We start from the raw sequence: 21,377 nt of genomic DNA, 5'->3' as shown, positions 1-21,377 counted from the left end.
TTAAGGAAACTTCTCTAGTATACAACCTGTTAGCGTTTACATTATTGGACTTTTTCCTTAGACATTGACGAATGTCAGACAAGCAACTGCGAGCAAATCTGTGTCAATACACCGGGATCCTACTATTGTACTTGTCCCAATGGATTCACCATTAAAGCGGATAGACGAAGCTGTGAAGGTATGGGACTTCCTACTAAGATAACTTTGTTAGCACATTCTTTTCACAAAATGACCAAACATTATCCAATTAAAATTGGCCTTACAAACTTGCAAAAGATTGCAATGGATTGCACTGATTGTAGTTTTTGAAAAGCTGTCAGCCTAACGGGCTTTTCAGATTTCAATTTTGTGGTTTTTAGCATTGATGTAATGCTTCGGAAACATATTTGGGACTTTTTTGGAATATTTGTTTACCAAGAAGCTGTGACTGCGTTATTTAAAAGTAATTTCTTCGCTAACGTTTGGTTTCATCGCGAATGAAGACGCGTAATTTTTGACGTTGCCCCCTTCGTTTATCTGGGGATGAAAGCCTGTTAATGTTTCTCTTTGTTTAGAAACTGTAACGGACTCATGTGGATACACCCTAAAAATGCGGACTATGCAATCAATTACATTGCCGGTAAACTATTTGTGTTCTCATTGGAATGTCTTTATTTACTGTATAGATATCAATGAATGCGAGCCATCAAATGACTGCATGCACCAGTGTGATAACACGCCGGGAAGCTTTAACTGTTCATGTAATCAGTTTTTCGTGGTAGATCCAATAGACTGGAGAAAGTGCGTGGGTATGAATCGTACTTCTTTGTTTGTAATAGAACCTATTTATTAATTTGCCATGAGAGCTTTTCTGCTAATAGCAAAATTGAAAGGGTGAATATGTAACCGTTGAACCAATGACGAGTGATAAAATCAACGAGATGATCACAATAGTTTTGTTTTTCTTACTTTTTAGCAACGAACCCCTGTTCTCCAGATTTTGGCTGTGACCATGTGTGTTTCAAGGATGCTAATAATCAGCCAAACTGTGACTGTTTTGCAAACTTCGAACTTCAAACGGATGGAAAGACATGCACAGGTACTCGATATTATAGGGATTCTGCTTTTCTGAGTAATTGAGGCGCGAATCAAAGTCGACTTGGCAGAGGTTTCAATCATGTTTCTTTACTAAGCACCCCTAATATTATGCATAGCAAAGAATTTGAATTATTCAGCATAAAAGTGGCAAAACAGTTATTCAAGTAGTAAGGAGGGATAAATTCAAGGTACGTGTAAGTATTGTCTTTAATACCGACGAGAGAGGATAGAGCTTTGTCGTCTCTTTTTGCCGAACCACCACCGTAACAACATGCTACTCGCAATCGAATAATTGTATCAAATTCTTTCAACCTCTCTCGTATTTGTATCAGGCTATGCAAACACGGAAAACTTTTCGTATTCCTAAAACATATAACTGGATATCCCGCTTTGACTAAGGGCTGTTGCAAGCAATGCCCAGGGCCCGCGGAGCAGTTTTTAAAGTGCGGGGGCTGGTGGTCAAACAACCACCTACTTTGAGGTGGGGGTGGGAGGAGCAAATTTGTCTGTTCTCTCTTTGTGGCTGTTTCGAACTGTCAGATTACTGAACCTTTCTTTTGTCATTGTTGAGCGGAGTCATGTTTATAAATTTCAAGCCGCTGAAAAGTACCTTTCTCCTGCTGAGCGTGATTGCACATGATGGATCCTCCACTAGAAGTTCGCAGATCATGATATTACACTGTAGGTTCCCGTAAACCCTTCATTTTGTCTAGTATGTTATGGAAATGCGTCAGAGACCACTTCATCAGCCGGTATAATTCGGTTTAAGAAACCGTAGTTCGTGGAGTAGACTTCAGATTTAATCAAGAACCTTCGTCAAAAAAGACTATTCCGCATCGCTGCAAATGCTACATAGCCTTGCTGATTTTAGTTGAAAATGCAGAGCTCTTGGACTAAGTGCAGTTTCTTGAAGTTAGGCATTTTGAGGCTTACTACGCATCAGACTGATGGGATCAAAACGGACCAATAATAAATATAGATGCTGGAAGATTCTTATTCCAACAAAAATACCATTTTTATGAAAATTTATATTACAGTAGAACCTCTATAACAAAGTCCTCGATCTAACGAGCTATTTTATTATTATTTTTTTTTGACTCCAGTAATATTAAAATATAAGGCAATATGAAAAAGAACCTCGTTATAACGAACATATTTTGCCAGCCCCTTGGCGCTTCTTTATATAAAGGTTCCACTGTACTTAATTTTATTTATTTATGTTTCAAAAAGTCGGGGGGGGGGGGGGGGGGGGCTGGCCCGCCAGCTCCTCCCCCTGCGCGGGCCCTGATGCCCCCTCCCTCCTATCACCCAAATAACCTATCCTGAACAGGTTTCCGAATGCTCTTTCTCGTCTATACTAGATTTTTCCTTACCCAAAATCCAACTTTACGTAGAGACCAGACGGTGTATCATTCAAAGCACGATAACCCATTTCAGTGCGTAGCTTGTAGGTACGTTGGTCTCAGGGAACTCACTTTTTCACCACAAAAAATCCAGAATCGATTTTCTGCAGCTTGTAAATGTAGCTCATTTTCACTCACCCACACGTCGCCAAGGCTTAAACACTAAGGGACGTGTTCTGTGCATGTTAGCCCTTTAGATGGGATATACTTATATTAAGCATTTTTTTCTCAGACATCAACGAGTGTGATCCGGATAAGCGTCTCCATCGATGTAGCCATATCTGTAAAAACATCCCTGGGGGATATGATTGCTCTTGTCCAGCAGGATATCGATTATCCGGCGATGGGTACACTTGTGATGGTAATATTTTGGTCTTTTTTTCCAATAACAAAGTAACAAATTCAGTTCTAAGGAAGCGTTAAGGATCACGGTTTTAGAGAGCATATCTACCTTTTTGTCTATTTAACAATTATACCACGAGTGCGCGTTGGATATTAGATGGGAGATAGCCAACGAGGCGCCTAGCGCCGAGTTGGCTATAATCATCTCAGTCACATCCAAAAAGCGCGAGTAGAATAATTGTGTTATTAAAAACGCCCACAAAATATCGAGAATCAGGCTTCCCGACTTTATTTGTGAAAAAGAACCGATTTTCAGTTTGTTGTTAATTTTGAGCAGACGCGTACAGTTACCCTGTTTTGAGAGCATGGTATAATGGCTTATATATCAAGATAGCTAAGCCAATCAGAGCTCTAGAATTGCATTATCCAATGATTCAGTTTTTAATAAGTCCAAATCTCCCATAATGCGCTTTATTTATTCCGCCTGCCCCCAAATTATGCACAACCTTTTTTTTTCAAATGTTCCAGGTAAAACTGCATATTCCGTAGACTACTAAAAAAAAAAACTTTATGCAGCCTTTTGCGAGGGGGGGGGGGGGGGGGGGGGCGGTGGGGTAAACAGAGTGCAATATGGGGGATTCCAAAATAGTCAATAAAGATGTCCCTTAAGTTAGTGTTCAATTAGCAAAAAACTGAAGCATTCTACCGATTTTTTTTTACTTTGCAGATATTAATGAGTGTGTAGATGACAGGTTGTTTAACTGCACGAACACTCAAAGGTGCATCAATGACATCGGTACTTACAGATGTGACTGTGGACAGAACCTTTTTTTTATTGATGGACGATGCAGAGGTAATGTTGTAATGGGGACACATATGGCCAATTACTTGACCTACAGTATCTGTATTAGACTAAAATAACAAACGTTCGATTAAAAAAATTCCAAGAAGCCTTCTTAAGATTGGAAAAAAATATTTTATCCTACGAAGAACTACTACAGTCACTTTCAGTAAAATGTTTGTCGCTAGAGACGGGTGAAGAAAATCCTCGACCGAAATCGAAGCGATGATCTTCAGAACTCTAGTAATCGTTAGCATGAGCTAGATCTGACTGGGAAAAATCGTAAAAAGCTTTCAAATAATGAGTGTCCTTGAATTGCCGGGTATAGAGATTTTTGCTATTTAAGATTTTATGGCCACGGCCCGAAACCTTTTGAACAGTCGAAAGGGGCTTCACTGAACGAAGAAGGTAAGAAAGTTAAAACCCGCGACGTGATATTCAGCTTATTCCTTATATGATATCTGCATTCTATTACATTGCAGTTGGAATGATAAGACATCTATGTCTCCAAATAGGATTCTGAATGTTGACTTATCTTATTTCCTCAAGTGTACAGAATTTTTTCATAGATTTTAGAAAATGAGAACCTGTTTCAAATTTAAAGCTAAACAGGTTCTTGTATTTAAGGGTCCTAACTGGCAAATTGTAGCCTAACAGGTTCCTAAAAACCAGGTTCTTAGCCGTGCGTGTTTATAACAGCGATAATTGTTATTACGTCATAGTTCTGGAGATAAACGAGACAGCCCCCACCCCTACGCTTGCTGAGCCGCGAACGCCATCAGCAGAAGAACAACTGGAGGCGGTGCAGATAACCATTCTTTATAATAGCACTGTAAGTATTTTTTTTCTTGTATTAATTGTTAGTAATTGTGTGTCTTTCTTCAAACGATTTAATGCGAGAAAAAATATACATATGCCAGTCAGATTGCAGGGATCACCAGTGATTTGAAAATGGATACACGCTGGGAAAAAAAGTGCTAAAAATCGGCCACAAAATGTGTCCAAAGTTTGTTTAAAAATATGCGTGGAATGTCACAAATATCTCTTAAACTATAGAAGATAATGAGTTGAGACTTTCACTTTCTATTTGTCTTAAGTTTTTCTTTCAAATTCTACATTTTTTGGGTTAGTACTGCGCATGACCAAAAAGTCAATTTTGTGACGTCATCAGTTGTGACGTCACAAAAATGAAATTTGAGATTCCAAATCGGACAAGTTCTTTAATTTTATGTGCACTATATTTGTGCAAAGTATCACACTTTCAGGTTTAATTCTCTTGGAGGAGAAGTCTTTGGGAGTTTTGATTTTTTAATTGGCCACTAGAGGGTCACGTGACTCTCTACCAACAAAACGCCTATTCCAAAATTTTCCTGGAGTGAAGTATTGTTGCCTGTGTTAATTTCAGTGTCATGCCCTTAAAGGAAAGAAAGTTATAGCCCCAAGAACTCCAAAAATGTTTTGTGCCTATCACGCCCCCACTCAATCTTTTGGGCGATTTTTACCACTTTTTTTCCCAGCGTGATATAATAAATCGCTGATATAATGTAATTATTGTAGCACGAAAGTAATATGGCGGTGTCCAAGTTGTGTACCTTTCAGAGTTACTTATCGGGACACTAATTATCTTTTTACTCTCTGTTTACTTGTTGTTTGATAGTTCAAATGGGATTATACAACAGACCAGGCTTTTAAAGAAATAATGGCGTCCGTTGCGTCCGAATATTGTAATGTGAACAGGACAGAATGTGCATTAACCGTTACACGGCAAGGAAGGTAACTTAGTAATTAACGGATCACGAAAGCTGTTGTAGTTTATTTTCAAGATCTAGGTTGCAAAAGTTTTCCTGATAATTTGGTAAAACTATCACTCAAAAAGCAAAATGGACAAGTTTGTTATCCCACACATTTTTTCTTTAGATTAATATTTGTGTGTTTGATTACGGCCTCGAAAAGTTACGGGCGGGACTTTTTGAGACACGGGCCTCCCGCGTTTCTTCACCTAGTTTACCTCTGAACGCCGGCTTTTGCTTATTAACACGAGAGAGCGTGTTTCAAACGATATCTAAACACAAATAATTGGGTGGAGTAATATCGACGTTTTCTAAGTCGACTTTTTAAAGTTAATTGTTATTTAAGAAATTAACTGCGATAATTTATTAGTCCCCACGCAGCTGTTTTAGTGTTTTCATCGTAGAACACTTCGGGAGGAACATTACGCGACGACACAAAACGGCTACGAGTAATACTAATAATTCATTTATTTATTATTTACTTATTCAGTGGATTATGACAATATTGATTGATTGATTGATTGATTGATTAAGTCATTAATACGTCTTTTTGTTGTTTTTTGTCGGTTTTTTTTTATTTTTTTTATTTTTTTTTATCTCATCAGAATCGACCTCTATTTATCTTTGCGAGTTCATCTTCTCCCTGGTTATCCTAAAAACGCTTCGGGTACTTTTCTCGTCGCTTTTTACGTTCAGCAGCCAGCGGGACTTTTTATTGGAAACCAATCAGTACTCCCTAGCAGAGCACTGGTTGAAATTATTCAACTTTATGAACGACAGATTGAAGCCGCTATTGGCGCCAATATAACTGGTGTGGAAGCTCTTTTCAAGCCTACATCCACACCTACAGAAATGCCTGTCGGACCAACCAGCAGTAGTGATGACACCGTGTGGATTATAATTGGTGTTCTTGGTGGATTGGTCCTTCTACTTTTGATAATTTTAATTGTCATGTTTGTGCATAGAAGGTAAGATATGTTGACATATAGGAAATAAGAAATATTGGTAATCAGTTTTTCATATCGTGCAGTTTAAAATGACAGTTGAAACTCAATTAAGTGGCCACCCTTAATTAAGCGGCTAGGAATCATAGCCCCGAAGTAATTGTAGAAAAGAATGAGAAATTAAACCACTATTAAGCGGCCACCTTTTGTGCCAACGAGAGTTCTCCCCATCAAGCGCGTGATACACTTAGTTAAGCTTCAATTTAGAATATGATGAAAGAAAATACAGTCTGAGATAGAAGGTGACGACCGATTGTTGACCAGTAATGTTTCTCCCGTCGCGCGTTTGTGTCAAAATAAACTGATGTTTCTGCCAACGATTATGCTACAGTCGAATCTCTCGACTAACGGCCGCTTTCTTCTGGCCCCAGGGTGTCCGTTGTGGAGAGGTTCAACTGTAATTTACGATGAACCACCTCCATCGAGAGACCAACCTCCAATAAGCGGCCACTTGCCGGTACCCCGAGGGTGGCCGCTTCAAGATATAGAGGTTCAACTCACTGTTTGAAGTTCCCTGGAATCATTCATGCCTGCTCAAAGCTGTACTACAAAGGAAGCTCACTTAACGTAACAAAAAAAAAAACTTACTATACAGCCTACTTTAGGTCATTCGTCTGAAATAGAAACTACAGTGAGATTTTTGTCAAAGTTTGCCGATTGATTTCTTTGAACACCAAATTTTATATGACTATAATTATTTGCGAATAGACGTTTTGAACACGTTTCTGACGATTTTTTTTCTGCTCTGAGAATTAGTCTACATTTTAGAGAGGAAAGTCACTGTTCATTTTCAAAGAAGAGAAAAAAATCATCGGTCACTAAACTTATTTAAAAGAAGATGAAGATTTACCTCTGTTAGGATTGGGAGCCCAGCCTTAAAGCAAAAGTCGCTGAGAGATGTTTTTGTTGTTCTTGCTGTCTTTTGTTTTGCTTGTTTGTTTGTTTGTTTGTTTGTTTTTTTTTTTGCGCACTTATAACGCTTGAAATGGAGATCATCGGACTTAGCGATAAGTGGCAAATTCCAGCTTAACCTCATGTAAGTTAATCCGGATTCTGGAATCTGGGAAATGTTTGCTCGTGGATAGGCCTGTCCAGATTGTGCTCGGCAACTTTCGGGAAACTTCTGGCTTTTGGAGCAACTTTTTGAGCTTCTAACAACCTCGAGCAATCTTTTTCCTTTCTGAGCAATTTTTGAGCAAAACATAAGTTTAGAGCACGTATCAATCACGAAATAGTCAACGATTTCATACAAAAATTTTATTTATGCGAATTGTATTCTCTTGTAAATGATTATCCATCTTTGAACACATAACAAAGTTTTGCAGGCCTAAAAAGGCAATTGTTGCCGTATGAATTTAATTACTTAGTACCCTTAAAATTTCTCCTATAATTACGAGCTAACTTCAAGCTATTTTTCTGGACCGATGTTAGTAATTATTGTGGAGAACAAAAAACTAAAGCAGAAAAAATTTCAAAAAATAGATAAAATATGCAGAATTTCGGTAGCAACGTTTTGCGTTTTTGGCAATTTTGCAGCAACTTTTTGGCATTCCAGTAAGCAAGTTTCCAGCATTTTACGAGCACCATCGGGACAGGCCTGCTTGTGGAATCAGGATTGCATCAAATTTTTGCTGTGCAATCTGGAATCCTGGCCACTGGAATCCCGAATACAGCTCAAGGAATTCGGAATCAAACTAATGAGTGGAATCCGGAATACAAGTTCCAATGATTAAAAATCCAAAATCCAGTACCTAGAATCCTGGATCCACATCGAATCCAGAATCCAAGACTGTCTTGGATTCCTTTGAATGGGGCGACCAACCATTAATATCTAGATTTAGCCAGGGCTAAAAGCAAGCTCTGGTTAATAATACTTATAAACAAAAAAAATAAATCGTGCAATGCTTAACGGGGACGGCAATAGAAATGGCATCAAGATCAATAGATCTAATTAACAAAAAAATAAATAAATCTGCACGTGCAGGACACCTTTTTTTTCTAATTAGCAAAAGAACAAATTTGCATGCTTTCTTGTCTTTCTTTGCCTTTGTTTTGCAAGACTACAATACCATTTTATGCGACTAAAACTTACACATCATTTTTATGGAAGAATTGTCGTATGTGCTTACCAAAGATTTTGTTTACCGTGTTCTTGTTCGCTTTTATTTTTTCACTGCCGCTCATTTTTACCTTGCTGGCGCTCGCATTTCTCATTTTCTCACAGCCTCACCGCTATGAAATGTTCATGTTTTTCGCTATAACGACTTGTTTATTATTATACGCATAATTATATCCTACGGTGTAATATTCAGTTCACTTTCTGACGATTAACTAAACATCATTAGTAAAAACAGCTTTTAACCCCTTTCATTGGTTCTGTTTTTATCAGGAGAAAAGAAACGACCTTAAAAAGAGACTGGCGAAGATCAAACTGGAGTCGCGATCTTGGAGGAGAAGGGCTTGAGGAAATTTTTGAAATCTTTTATAACAACTGATTCTCTTGACGAGATAACAACATAGAAGACTTAGGAGTACTCTGAATAATTCTGTTCAGGCTATTTATAAATTTTGCTGTTTCAAAGAAACAATTTTCTTAAGTCCCGTTTTCGAAGGACTATTAGTGTAAAAGTTGCTTATAAGAAAAAGTTATTTACGTGTGCGCTTGTTGATAACGATTGCTCTGCTAAGAAGTTAAAGCACCTTTTTAGACTATTGAATATAACTTAAATTAGGGTGCGTCTGTCTCTTTCTTATGTTTGGCCTAACTTTGTTAACGAAAGAGACGATCCTCAATTAACAGTATTTAAACGAGTCAAGAAATTCTGTCTTGAATGAGTATATTCAATTTGTTTTTGGTTCTCAAGAGACTAGTCTTTTTCGTCAAGAGAGCCTGCTATAACATCCTAGTACTGGACGAGAGATACAAATGAATTTAGAAGTAAAAATAAATTATACAGTAAGTTAGAGCTATTTTATGTTAGAATTATTAGCTACGCATAGCGGGGAATTAGTTCTGACTGGCACTCAAGTAATTAGTGTGAGAAACATCATAACCGTGCAGGACGTTTTCTTGTTTCACCTAGAATGATGCAAAACATGAAAATCTCTATCTAATTAACATCGAGATGTGTACAAAAAGTAGGATTTACAGATACGATCAAGAGACTTTAAGATTGCTATTTCAGGCATTGTCGGCAAGTATAGGTATTTACTATAACCCTGCACGTCGCTTAACCCTTTAAACCCTAATATCAAAAGTGAAATTCTCATTCATTGCCCCCGAACGTTTCCCATAAATGTGGAGGGGAATACTTTTTGCAGAATCAGCCAGATTCATCTTGTGTGATGAAGTCCTTAATTCTTGTCACCGATCTGTTTTATAAAGCATTAATATTACTAGGAGTATGTTGATACTGAACTCTTTAAGGGCTTACAGAGTTAAATGCTGCATTAATAATATATTTTTTATCCTTGGCATAAACTACGCTTATGTATTTTGAAAGCTATACCTGGAATATACTGTCTGTATGAGCTGTAATCAGGTGAAAATATACTGGCTATCCTTCTGAGCGTCGTTTGGGTTTATTTGTCTGTTCAATTGCTATGGCGTAGAATCCAAGTTTGCTCTGTACCCTGCTTCGAGCTTCTGCCCTCTCAGGGTCCCCCCATTGGGGAGGGGGTTTTAAGGGTGGGGTGAGGATTTACAATTTCCATTTTTCCAGGCTAACCTATCATGTAGCTCCAAGAGCCCCCGTCCCATATAACGTTTGCCTCAAATCCCATTCCTAGTGGCAATTTAAAGTAGTAGCACTAAGTGAGAATTCTCTCTTGGTAGCACCGAACAAGTATTTTGCCAAGAGCCCTTAAGGGTAAACAGTGGTTTTGAGTCGTGACGGTCCTGGAATTATTTTTTTGAAAAAATATACCATTTGCGTCTTTTTTTGAACAGGGCGTGCCCTTTCTTAAACGATAGCCGTAACATGTGATCTTTAATCTCCAGCCAATGTACAGTAGAAGCTTTGCGCAAATTGGCAGTGAAGCGTTCCCTCGTCGTAACATAACAATACATTGCCGGAAACTGTAGATATCCGAGCTTGCAACGTTGTTATTGTGGGAATTAATTTTATGGACCCGCCTATGTTGTTGGAAATATTCTGAATTGTTAGATTAATGCAAGGCCTCTAGCGTCTCTTCATCAAACTCAAACCATAAACCTTGGGCACTAGACTTAAGCTCAATATGGAGCTTTTTTCACATGACGTCACGGCGGCCATATTGGTGTCTTAAAACAATGAAACGGCGGCCATGTTGGTGTTCCAAACACTGATCCGTTGGGAGTTGAACTCTTTTCTCATGTAAACAATTTCTTTTGTTCCCATAAATTTGCATAGATCCTGGCCACGTGAGTGTAAACTCTCTATTGAGTCTATTCAATGACACTGACCTCCCTTAAAATATGCTCTGTTCCAAGGAGTGCTGTTTTGGTTTTTTTTTAAAGCTTGATACTACCTGGAATGTAGGTGGTAGACTTATCGGTGCCTTTCTTAATTCCCAGTAGTCCTGATAGTTTTGCATTGGCGTATGACTACATGGATTAATTGCGTTCTAATTTAGTGCTTTCGGGCAATCTCTAGTTCCAGCTTAATATCACGAGACAATTTTTCTGACACCTTGATGGAAGTATTTCTGTCGCAAAGTAAAGCCACGTTAACGAGAATGCATTGGTTTTCTTGTTTAGTCTACCATAACTCTAGCAAAGGTTCGGTTACAACTCGGGGGGTACTCAACAAAAATTTATACGGAGAGGCTCCTAGCTTAATCTCCTTCAGCCGTTATTAGGGTCGTCACGCAACGCTCCTCCCACTAGTGGGGAGGAGCGTTGCGTGACGATCCTAATAACGGCTGCAAAGGAGACTATTCCTACCCTAAAAGTCCAACCCTTACCCTTTATTTCTAACAGAAAAGGGACTCTTTTGTATACCTCTATTGAAAAATGGTACCCTTTCACATACTGATTTTGAACTTGGCTTCCATTTTTCATGCTGTAAATGCACCGTCTTTTAAATTTGATTATTATTCATTCAAAATATTTTCCCGATTCTGATTGGCTAAAAGCACACGTTTAATTCACCATAACCAGTTACTGATGACCAAATTTGGAAGAATTTTGTGTTTAACGAGGAAATGACGTCAAAAATGCAGCGTTTTCGCAGGTTAAGGCACCGTTAACCGAGAAGACCCGGCGACGACGTTGAGTTGTTTTTGTTGTGAACTTGAAAAATGGCGGATATTTCACTCGTTTCAAGTGTAAGAACTAGGCGAAAAAATAGCTAAAAACATGGCAAGAACAGCAAGAAGACAACTCGAAGGGCGGCATCTGCTATTTGGAGAATATTTGCGGAGCTGGACAAACCTAAACGTGTACTATCGAAGATGAACTTAACATCGATGGATCGATGGAGGTAAGCAAGTTTTAGCCATGTTTTTAAACTAGGAACTATTTTGAATGAATAATAAAACAATTATTGAATTCGGCTTTCGTATCATATGAAGAATTATGGAGATCTCGGAGGGTGTTATCCGCCTCGGCCTACGACCTCGACGGATAACACTCTCCTCGATCTCCATAATTCTTCATAAGATACTCAGCCTCATTCATTAATTGTTAAATAAATCACTAAATCAGGTATTTAATTTATTCGTTTTGACATCATGCCAGTCAAAGCAAAAAAAGGGGCACATTGACCCTAATCATGAATGTCACAACGACACTGACGTCCTCTTGTATAGTTGCTACAGAACTCTACTGATCCTCGCTGCAATTGTTAACAGCAAACTCTTCGTTTCTTCATTTGGAGTTCGTTTCTAAAAAACTGGTATGTCGGAAGAGTGAAATAGATGTTCCTCTAAACAGCTTTCCAAGCTTTGTAGAAAACATAGCTGAAAAGTCGATTAGATCAGGAAAATAATCTCTGTAGACTACCGACTAAACAATCTTTCAACATCAAAGCATCCAGATCAATTTTCCAATGAGAAGAATATTAATGATCGTCCTAGCTTTTGGTGCTAGAGACGGCGATATGCTCCTCCGGACATCTGAAGGAGAGATACTTGAAGAATCTCGTTCAGAAAGTGGGCCAACACCGATCACAGACATGGAAACAGCCACAGAAACTGAAGTTGACGTTGGCGGTGTGATAGCTGAAGGCCAAAAACTGCTTGACGGTGAAATCCCCAAGGTAAAACTGCGGGACATGCTTGCACTGCCTTGAAACAAAGAGTTCAATATTAGAACACCGAAATTTCTCAGTTAAACTCTTTGCCAAAAAAGCTATTTTCAAGTTGTTTGTTTTGGTTGTAATTGCAAACTGTAAGGCGGGCTATTTCCAAAAACGGAGTTTTTTTTTCCTCTGTTTTGGGAAAATACGCACCCACACGTCTATTTTCTAACTTTTGAACCCTACTCCTGTCTCCTCTAAACAGAAAAAGGAAGCCTCCTCCCCACCCCCTATTCAAAGTTGTCTTGGTCTAAAAACCAACGTGTATAATTGCCATACTATCCTAAACAACTTTGAATAAGGGGAGGGAGGAAATCGGGCATTCATTTGGCGGAGGTTTCAGTTTTTGTCAGGATGATAGGAAAAAATGGGCGTTTTCGCGATTTGTCTTAACAGGTTTTGTCCGGGGTTGTACCTTTGAAATAACAGTAAAATTGTTGAGCGATGATAGCCCCATTTGCACGATGATGTCTTTTTACTACTAAGACCAGAATTCATTTCAATTTTTGTTGCATATTCAAGTTTGGTAATCCCAGTAAGGTTTAAATAAAAAACTTTAGCCTTGTTATGTACAAGAAAGCAAAAACTTGAAGGATTCCGGTCTGAAAATGACGCCACCGTCCAAGCGGCCTATTTCCCCTTTTTCCCGTTGGTCACACGGGCTAGCCTCCGACACAGACGTTCTTACGGGGTTCGTCTCGCGTTCCTGCCCGAGGGGCAAACCCCAACGAACGTCTGCGTGGGAGGCTACACAGGCACGCGAGCTCGTCAGAATTAGTTGAAAAAATGTTATGTTAATGTCATTGAATAAATAACAGTTATACCCTGAAGTGGAGGTAGTTGGCGGTTACCTAGCAGCGAAGCGGCAAGGTAAATGTACTAAAACAGTGGGATAATTGAGCACTAAAATAATGGTTTTTAAGTCATTTATTGCTGCCGACGATTGCAATATGTCACGCAAATGATAGAACAGCCGCAACTTTTTTTTCCCGAGAAAACAATGAAGCCATTTGCTTAGTTCTTAGGAGGGCATTTCTTCAAAAAGAGTTGTGAATTCTTTTTGCATTTGAAACCATCCAGTAAAAAAAGTGGTCTTAAGCTTATTTCTGAAAACAAGACTTAATTTGCATTTGTAAAAGGAAATTTCTCACCGGTTTCATCGATTCATTAATTCAGGTTAAACGGACAAAGCATTACGTGTTAAAACCTGCCAAACCGAATTTCATCGCCTCTTCGATTCGTTTACTTGTGAAATTTCCTCGTTTGTTACGGCTGCAAACCGGAAGGACATTTTGCTCGTAATTGTCGCTCGGTGATGAATAGCACTGCAATTCCCAAATTTGAGAAGCCAATCAGAACCCGCGAAAAACACTATCCACTGTTTTAGTATATACTTAAAACTAATGACGCATTTCTCCACTGCATACTCGAACAGATAAAAAAAAATAATTCCGTAAGATGTTCAAAGTTTTCAATCTACGGTGGCTCTAGGTTCCACTTTATTTTCAGCATTTTCATCATTTTTTGGGATTTTTTTTGAGTGTATGTAGACAGTTAAGGGTTGTGGGTGAGGTTTTTTGTTTTGAAAAAAAAAAAAACGTCTATTTTCGCGTTTTTATCAGTCACACTGTCTACTTACCTAAAAGTGTCGCAGAGATCCTGCTTGCTGCTACTGATCTGTTAGTGCGGTTGATATTAACATTAATCCATGGCAAAAGGACGCGAACATTTGCATATACCCCGTAAGTGTTCGGAGCTGCACACCCTCTTCCCCAGCTAATGATTCCTTCAAGAAACCACCTGCCGCTAAACTCACAGACCAACGGTCCGCCACTGTCACCTTGACAGGCGTCTACGCCACCGAACCTGGTACCTGCGCAGAGCATAGTGTCATCAAGTTGGTTCGGGTAGGCTAGCAGGCAAACTTGTTTGGAAACAACGGGTACTTGAGCTTGCATCAAGGTGTTTGGTTGAATTCCTCCTGAATACAGTGTACCCCAGCCAGTGATCCAACATGTTTTGCCAACAAGGGATAGATTCATATCCGGCAGACAAGCGGCTCCTACTTGATTGTTGAGGTTAACTGCTTTTGCCAGTTTTAGAAGAGCGATATCGTTGCTGTAGAAGAGTTGCCTGCCGTATTCCTGGTGTACGATAATTTCTAAAACATTTATATCCTGTTCTGAACCCACAGTACCATTTACTCTAAAGTGGGCTCCCATTCTAGTAAAAAAGAAAAAAAAAAAAGGTCATAAAGACATGCATTATAATAATTATGATGATACTTAATTCCTCGCGAAGCGCCGAGCCGCGAGGTTTATAATCTCGTCGCGCGCGAAGCGCGCGTGTATAACACGAGCATCGCAAGGTCGCATCGCATCGCAATGGACGAAACTAAACTCTAGTTAAGTCCGTCTGCGAAACAGAGCCGAAATCCTTGTTCTGGGCCCCCACCTATGTACCAGGATTTGAGTACGCGCCATGATTGGCTTGTTGGAAAAACCATTGTTGTTTGTCCAATCAGGATGAAAGAAAATTCGAAACGCACTTCCAGTAATTCTTTGAGTCCGTTGGAGGGGGGAGGGGGGGCAAAACAAGGATCTCGGTGCTGCTTCGCAGACGTTACTTATCGAGGATAAATTATGTCTAGGACGCAGGCTAGGAGAAGCTATAATTATGATTGCTTGGTATAGTAAGTTTCAATTCGCCGCGGGTAAGGGCACTCAAGACATTCTTGGATTCAGGATTCCAGGTACTGGATTGCAGTCTTTGACATTGGAACTTGGATTCTGGAATTCAAAGCCCAGGATTCTGGATTTCAAAAGCAAGACTTTCCCAGATTCCAGTTTCCACAAGTAAACATTTTCCGGATTCCGGAATCCGAGTTCCCTTACATCATGTTACATGGGGCCATTCCAGGCATGTATTTCAATTTTTCCTTGGATGAATAAACTAATAAACTGTTTACCAGGCATCTGTAGTCCAGGCCACGGGCCCGGTCCTGCGGCCTAATTGGTGTAATTTAGTCGTACTCACATATAAGGAAAAATATTTGCAAGAGGACTATAAAGAGATAAAAAATGCCATATGAGGTTAAAAAAGAAGATGCTAAGGGACTGGTAGAATATGTTCACTATAGCATAGGCTCAGTACTTTTAGATCTCATCTCGGGATAGCAGTTATCTGTAAATAGGCAAAGTGGTTTGTTAGTTTTGCCTTGGTGTCCTGTACGAAGGAGTTCGTTACATGGGTTTTCAATTGTTATAATTACCAAGTCGATGTCGTTCTTTGAGTTCATTTATTAAGAGTAGTTTTATGATAGCTTTAAGGTCCCTGACATTACTGAAGAACTACTAAATGGTAGTACTGGGTTTCGACAAACGAGTCGTAGTGGACTGGTCACCTTTCAATCATATACACGTATGAATAGCACAACGGACACCGTTTTAGGGGTTGGTTGACAGGGGTGAGGCCTGGTTTCTTTTGATATCTTCCGTTTCCTTTGCAGGGAGAGCGTCCCTTCAGGTCACGCGGGACACAATTTTCGACACTGATTGACTAGTGGAAGAATAGACCCCCTTTACTACTATAATAATGTTCTCACCTGACAAACATGTCTGACGGCCTAAGGACTACAACGCAGTGAGCAGCTGTTACAACCCACAAAGGATCGACCAAAGTGCCTCCGCAAAACTGCGTACGGCCTCGGTGTGTCAGTAGCATCGCCTGCCATGGCCATGAGTTCACAGCTGCTTCTGTACCGCCGACGATACGTGCTTGAGTCAATGGGCGTGAGCCACAATCACCTAAGTGAGTGAGGAATCCAAGTACAAGTAATACAAAGGAAGACATAAAATCAATTTTTAGCTCATACAAAATTATGACAGAATACAATCGGCTAGTTGTTTTTTATTTTCTTATTTATTTGTTTATCTTTCACAAGTGCGTGTACAGTTAAAAAAAATTATATTACCTGCGCCGACAAAGATCTGTGACTTTTTTTGACAACGTTCCTGCTCGTTTTAAAAAGCGTTCTTGTCGAGTCTTTTACACTATACTAGCGACATCTGCCACTAAAAATTTTCTCTTGATAAATCTTCTTACTCAAAAGCTATTACCATGTTTTTTTAAGGAGAATGTAGGGTATTTGTAACGAAGCAGTAAGAGGGATGCTAAGTTTATCCTGTGTTACATGACCAGGAACATTGCTATCTCTCACGAAGCTTATGCTTAGTGCTAGAGTTAGAGTTGCGCGTTTCCGGAAAGGCTATTCCTCCAACGGGCCTGTCGACGAATTTCAGGGTTAGAGGAGGCGTTTAGCAAATAGAGCACATAGAGCGCAAGAATAGTAATAACGGGGTTAATGGGGAATAAAGTAGATGGCCTGGACCCAGTTTAAACAATTTACGTGGTCATTACACCAAGTACACAGTTCAGATTATTGCTATTATACCCGGGATACAGACCTGTTTTGTTTTGTTTTGTTTTGTTTTTTCAAAAGCATTTTCTCCATTATATTTAATTAGTCATTTAGGGGCATTCGAACATGGAATTATTAATAGGCACAGATACATGTAATAAACATAAAAAAATTCTGTCGGCCAGGAAAAAAATTAGTTAGGCTGCAAAACACTTGTTCACACCCTCGCTCCAGACCTATCGTTTGACCGATCGCGCGAAAACCCGCGCCTTGAAACTAACTCGGAGGAAAAAAACACGACTGTCTTGCAGTCTAGAAAAAAGTGCGAAACCATGTGGGCTTGATTTTCTTGTTTTACTAGGCAGTCTATAATGCGAGAATAACTGGTGCATAAATAGTAATTGCTTAACTCTTCGGAGCTTTTTTGTAACAGTAATGCTATCATTGAAAAGCTTCTGGAAATCTTTGATATCAATTTGCATTAACTTTGCGATTCTATTGTTACTTTGGTACTTGTCAATTACGAAAGTGTAGAGTTTTTTATTCTCCACAAGTTAAGCGACAGGTTATCGACAGGATATGAGACCATATGAGATGGACAGTTCTCACGGTCAGCTAGCCCAAGCACGTCTACAATTTGGTTATTTAATTCGCTGGTGATGGGCTTGCTAGTAAAAGAAGCATTGCAATAGTTGAGAAAGAGTTGTTATAGCGGTAGAACGCCGAGAAGAATAAAGTCACAGAAGTACAACAGTAGAAGAACCGAGTCTCGGTTCCCTCGTTAACCAGCCAAGTGAGAACCATTCAGCCCCCAACACCATTAAAATTAACGGAATGTGAAGGCGCCAAATTGAAAAGTATTATTAGAGACTTGTTGGATAACTTATAACTTAGAAATGTCAGCTGGTTGCTGCAAATTGGATGCATTTTCTCCATAGCGTTATTCGTACATTTGCTATAGTACACATGGTGAGAATTTCTTAAACATTTTTATTTTGCAGCTGTCTAAGACCACGCGCGGTTAGCAAACTGTGCGCGCGCTTCGCGCGCGACGAGATTATAAAGTCGCTACGCTCGGAAAACAGTAATTAAAAATTATTCTAAGAAATCGTGATGAATAGTGGGAGAATATCTACCGAGCTACGTTTAATTATATTGCACTGGTATCCAATATCGCCTATAGTTCATCACAAGGAAACATAACCAAAGAAGGAAAATTCTCCTTTTTCCTCACAACTTTTGTATTTGATTGGGCTGGTTAACCACAAGAAAAAGATTTATTTTGATCACTCTCAAGGGGTTAACTATGACAATTCCAAAGAAAGCCGTGAAAGCCAACAAAGATGTTTATTCAAGTCAGTGTGATGGGCATGAATTGAAATATCATTGATATTTCACATTTTAGGTTACGATATGTTAAGAGACTTATTTCGTCATTTGTCATGATATTCGATCACTTTCCAAAAGTAGTTTTGAAAAGCCTGAAAGTGAAAAAGAAACAAACAAACAACACCTCCCTGAAAGTGGCCTGTGAATACAGCCATTTCTGAAAGTACTTGCTATAGAACTGTGTCAAAATAATTTGCCGACACTTATGATTCAGACCCAATCCGTGAATTCACTTATTTGGTGAAAAAGTTCAATATTACTTGTCACAAACCGCATATTACCAAGTGCTACCTAATCCCACGACCCTAGCGAAATCAGAAACAATGATGAGTCATTCTGACATCTTATCGTAATCGTATCAGGAACCGAATGGAGAAACGTAGTACCGTCAAATTGTACTTTATCAGAAATTACTTAAAGTCAAAAGGATTGATTGATTCTTGATCAGTTTCGCCACTCTTCAGTTAATAGGTCTGTAATTATGTGGGAAAACGTCCTAGAAAATAAAATCTTCGAATCGTTCTTATTAAGTTTGCAGCACTCAAGTTACTAAAAATCACGCGCCTTTGATACTGGGACGCATCTGATTATTGGCGTGCTAAGGTTCAGTTCAATCCGGAAATATGAAGGAGTGTAGCGCGGTTTTTATGATTACATTCATCTCCATTATTTCGAATACTCCTGGGACTAGCCAAGTACGACAAAGAATTTCATGAAATTAAAAGATTTACATTTGTTGATTTCAACAGGCATTTACATTAACTTTACAGACAAAACCAGCCTCACGGGCACTCGCTTAATATGGACACCTCATAACAACGGATAGTTTGCTTTGTCCCTAGGGAAAGAAAGCCCTTATATCTGCTCTAAATTCAACCCTCTTTATAATACGGACATTTTCTCTGCCCCCCTCATTGTCTGTATTAAAGTGGTTTGACCCCAGTAAAAATTCAAGCCCAAGTAAATATTTTGACAGACGGAACGGACTTTCATATCCATGGCAGCCGCACGTACAATGGAAAAGCTAAAGAATTTCGATTGATTTGCAACAGAAAGAGCGTAATCTAAGCAAAGGTGTCAAAAAAAATAATGTAACAAAGAAATGACCAGCTTGTAGTTGTTTAAGCCGTGCATTCAAAGTTTGCTTAATTTAATCTTTAATTATAGTAACTGGAATAAGAAAAAATTTTGAAGTTGGAACCAAAACATGTGACTGTCCGGTAACTTAACGTCAGTGTAATTATCCGAGATTCAAATGCTGTTTTCAACAAGGCAAAAGTACCAGTTGACTTTAGACGAGTTCGACACAAAGACACTTACCTTGTACAGCAACAGGTACAAGTCGTAGAAGAAAGACCAAACACAATGCCCCCAGTCTGTTTTGTTTGGCCATAATTTCGGTGTGGACCATAATTTCTTCACCTGCGGACTTTGTCTGTATATGAAGTCATCGGTGACACTTGGATGACTTCTGTTGATTTGCCTCGATTGACTGAAAATTGAGTCATGACGACATTTCCAAATGCACTGCTTCAGTTACAGTGACGTGTGTTTTCTTTTCACTTCTTTAAATGTTCAGGGTAACAACTGAACATTTATCAGTGACCATCAATTTTAAGCAGTGAGCGTAAGGAGTACACAGTTGTTTTCCCACGGGAACAGTTACACTGTATATCTGATGTAAATATCGAGTACCTCTAATAAGGACGTCAATTAATGAAAATGGAATAAATTAGTGACAATACTTGAAAAGTCACAAAAGATGAACATTTTTGGGATTTTGTTACCTTACGCACAGATTCGCAAAAATGGCAAATCGACACAAAAACAAAAAAAATGCTTGTGCTCTTTTGAGAATAGTTGTGACATATGGACTGATAAGCATAGGCTTGTTCTTGTTTTGATACTTTACGCAGCTAATTCAAGCCAGATACATGCACAACAAAAAAGACGTAATCACAAAGATCGTCACGTAATCCTCTCAATTTCCTGCCGTGTTGGATTAAAAGGATAACGCTAACATTTTCCACGACTACGCTGTGCTGGTCCGTTTTTTACAGCTGATTTGAGAAAGATTTATTACAGTGTAATAACTACAAAGAAGATCATAGCAGTTAAAGATTGACGCAATGATTAAACTGTAGTCAGAAAACGCGAAACCGTACGCGAATGCCGGTTATTTCGACCAGCGGTCAATCTACCGTTACAGAGAAGAAAGCGAAGACAGAATTGAGGAAAAAATGGAACCTTAATTGAAAAAGACCGAAGGTCTTCACTGGAAGGTCTATACATCAAGACCGTAAGAGGATCTAAGAGTATCCCGTAAGATTTATAATATATATGCTTATCTTATGCTTACGAGAAGACAAGGTTTAAGTTCTCAATTATGAGTTTGTTAAAAGGTTTCTCCAAGCTACACCGTCGCGACATCACTATAATTATACTTACTAAAATAGCCATAGTTTGTCAAAGACAACAGTTGTGGTTTTGACGGTTGAATCGGCAGCAATCGAGCAACCTCAGCAAACCGATACAGATAGACTTAATTGAAAACAGGTGAAGCAAAATTAAAGATCTATATTTTATTTCACTACAACATTAGGAAAAAAAATATCAACAGGTTATGTACATGAAATGAAGAAAATCCAATAGATTTTTTAGTTACCGTTGTCTTTGCCGAAAAGAGAAAAATAACCCGGTGAAAAAAAAATTCCCGACCCGTCCCGGCTAGTAGTGAAGCTTCTATGGTGCATCTTTTCATGAACGTTAACAATTTCTTAAATCACTTAGGCAACTTTTTTAGGCCTGTTTCAAACGTCGTGCTTCTGCCGTG

General features: G+C 39.0%; 2 protein-coding genes across 2 annotated transcripts in view; one reads left to right on the top strand and one right to left on the bottom strand.

Annotated features, from left to right (window-relative positions):
• The window catches only part of LOC140928897 (mucin-like protein), a 32,463-nt gene extending 22,437 nt beyond the window's left edge, over positions 1-10,026 (top strand). The window contains exons 12-20 of the mRNA XM_073378700.1: positions 62-178; positions 666-788; positions 956-1,078; positions 2,713-2,841; positions 3,550-3,675; positions 4,386-4,495; positions 5,321-5,436; positions 6,059-6,421; positions 8,847-10,026. Coding sequence (XP_073234801.1) covers positions 62-178; positions 666-788; positions 956-1,078; positions 2,713-2,841; positions 3,550-3,675; positions 4,386-4,495; positions 5,321-5,436; positions 6,059-6,421; positions 8,847-8,952 — 1,313 coding nt within the window. The 3' untranslated portion in view covers positions 8,953-10,026. The remainder of the gene's footprint in view (positions 1-61; positions 179-665; positions 789-955; positions 1,079-2,712; positions 2,842-3,549; positions 3,676-4,385; positions 4,496-5,320; positions 5,437-6,058; positions 6,422-8,846) is intronic.
• Positions 10,027-12,102: 2,076 nt separating this feature from the next.
• LOC140928898 (chymotrypsinogen A-like) lies at positions 12,103-20,224 on the bottom strand. Its single transcript, XM_073378701.1, has 4 exons — positions 19,865-20,224; positions 16,340-16,541; positions 14,375-14,958; positions 12,103-12,724 (listed from the first exon to the last, which is right to left on the bottom strand). The coding sequence occupies exons 1-4, from the start codon at positions 19,953-19,955 to the stop codon at positions 12,462-12,464; spliced, it is 1,140 nt and encodes a 379-aa protein (XP_073234802.1). The 5' UTR covers positions 19,956-20,224; the 3' UTR covers positions 12,103-12,461.
• Positions 20,225-21,377: the final 1,153 nt, after the last annotated feature.

The sequence above is a fragment of the Porites lutea genome, chromosome 2 (assembly GCF_958299795.1).
Source record: "Porites lutea chromosome 2, jaPorLute2.1, whole genome shotgun sequence".
Taxonomy (NCBI): domain Eukaryota; kingdom Metazoa; phylum Cnidaria; class Anthozoa; order Scleractinia; family Poritidae; genus Porites; species Porites lutea.
The sequence above is the reverse complement of the archived record's forward strand: the minus strand, read 5'-3'. Positions and strand labels throughout refer to the sequence as shown.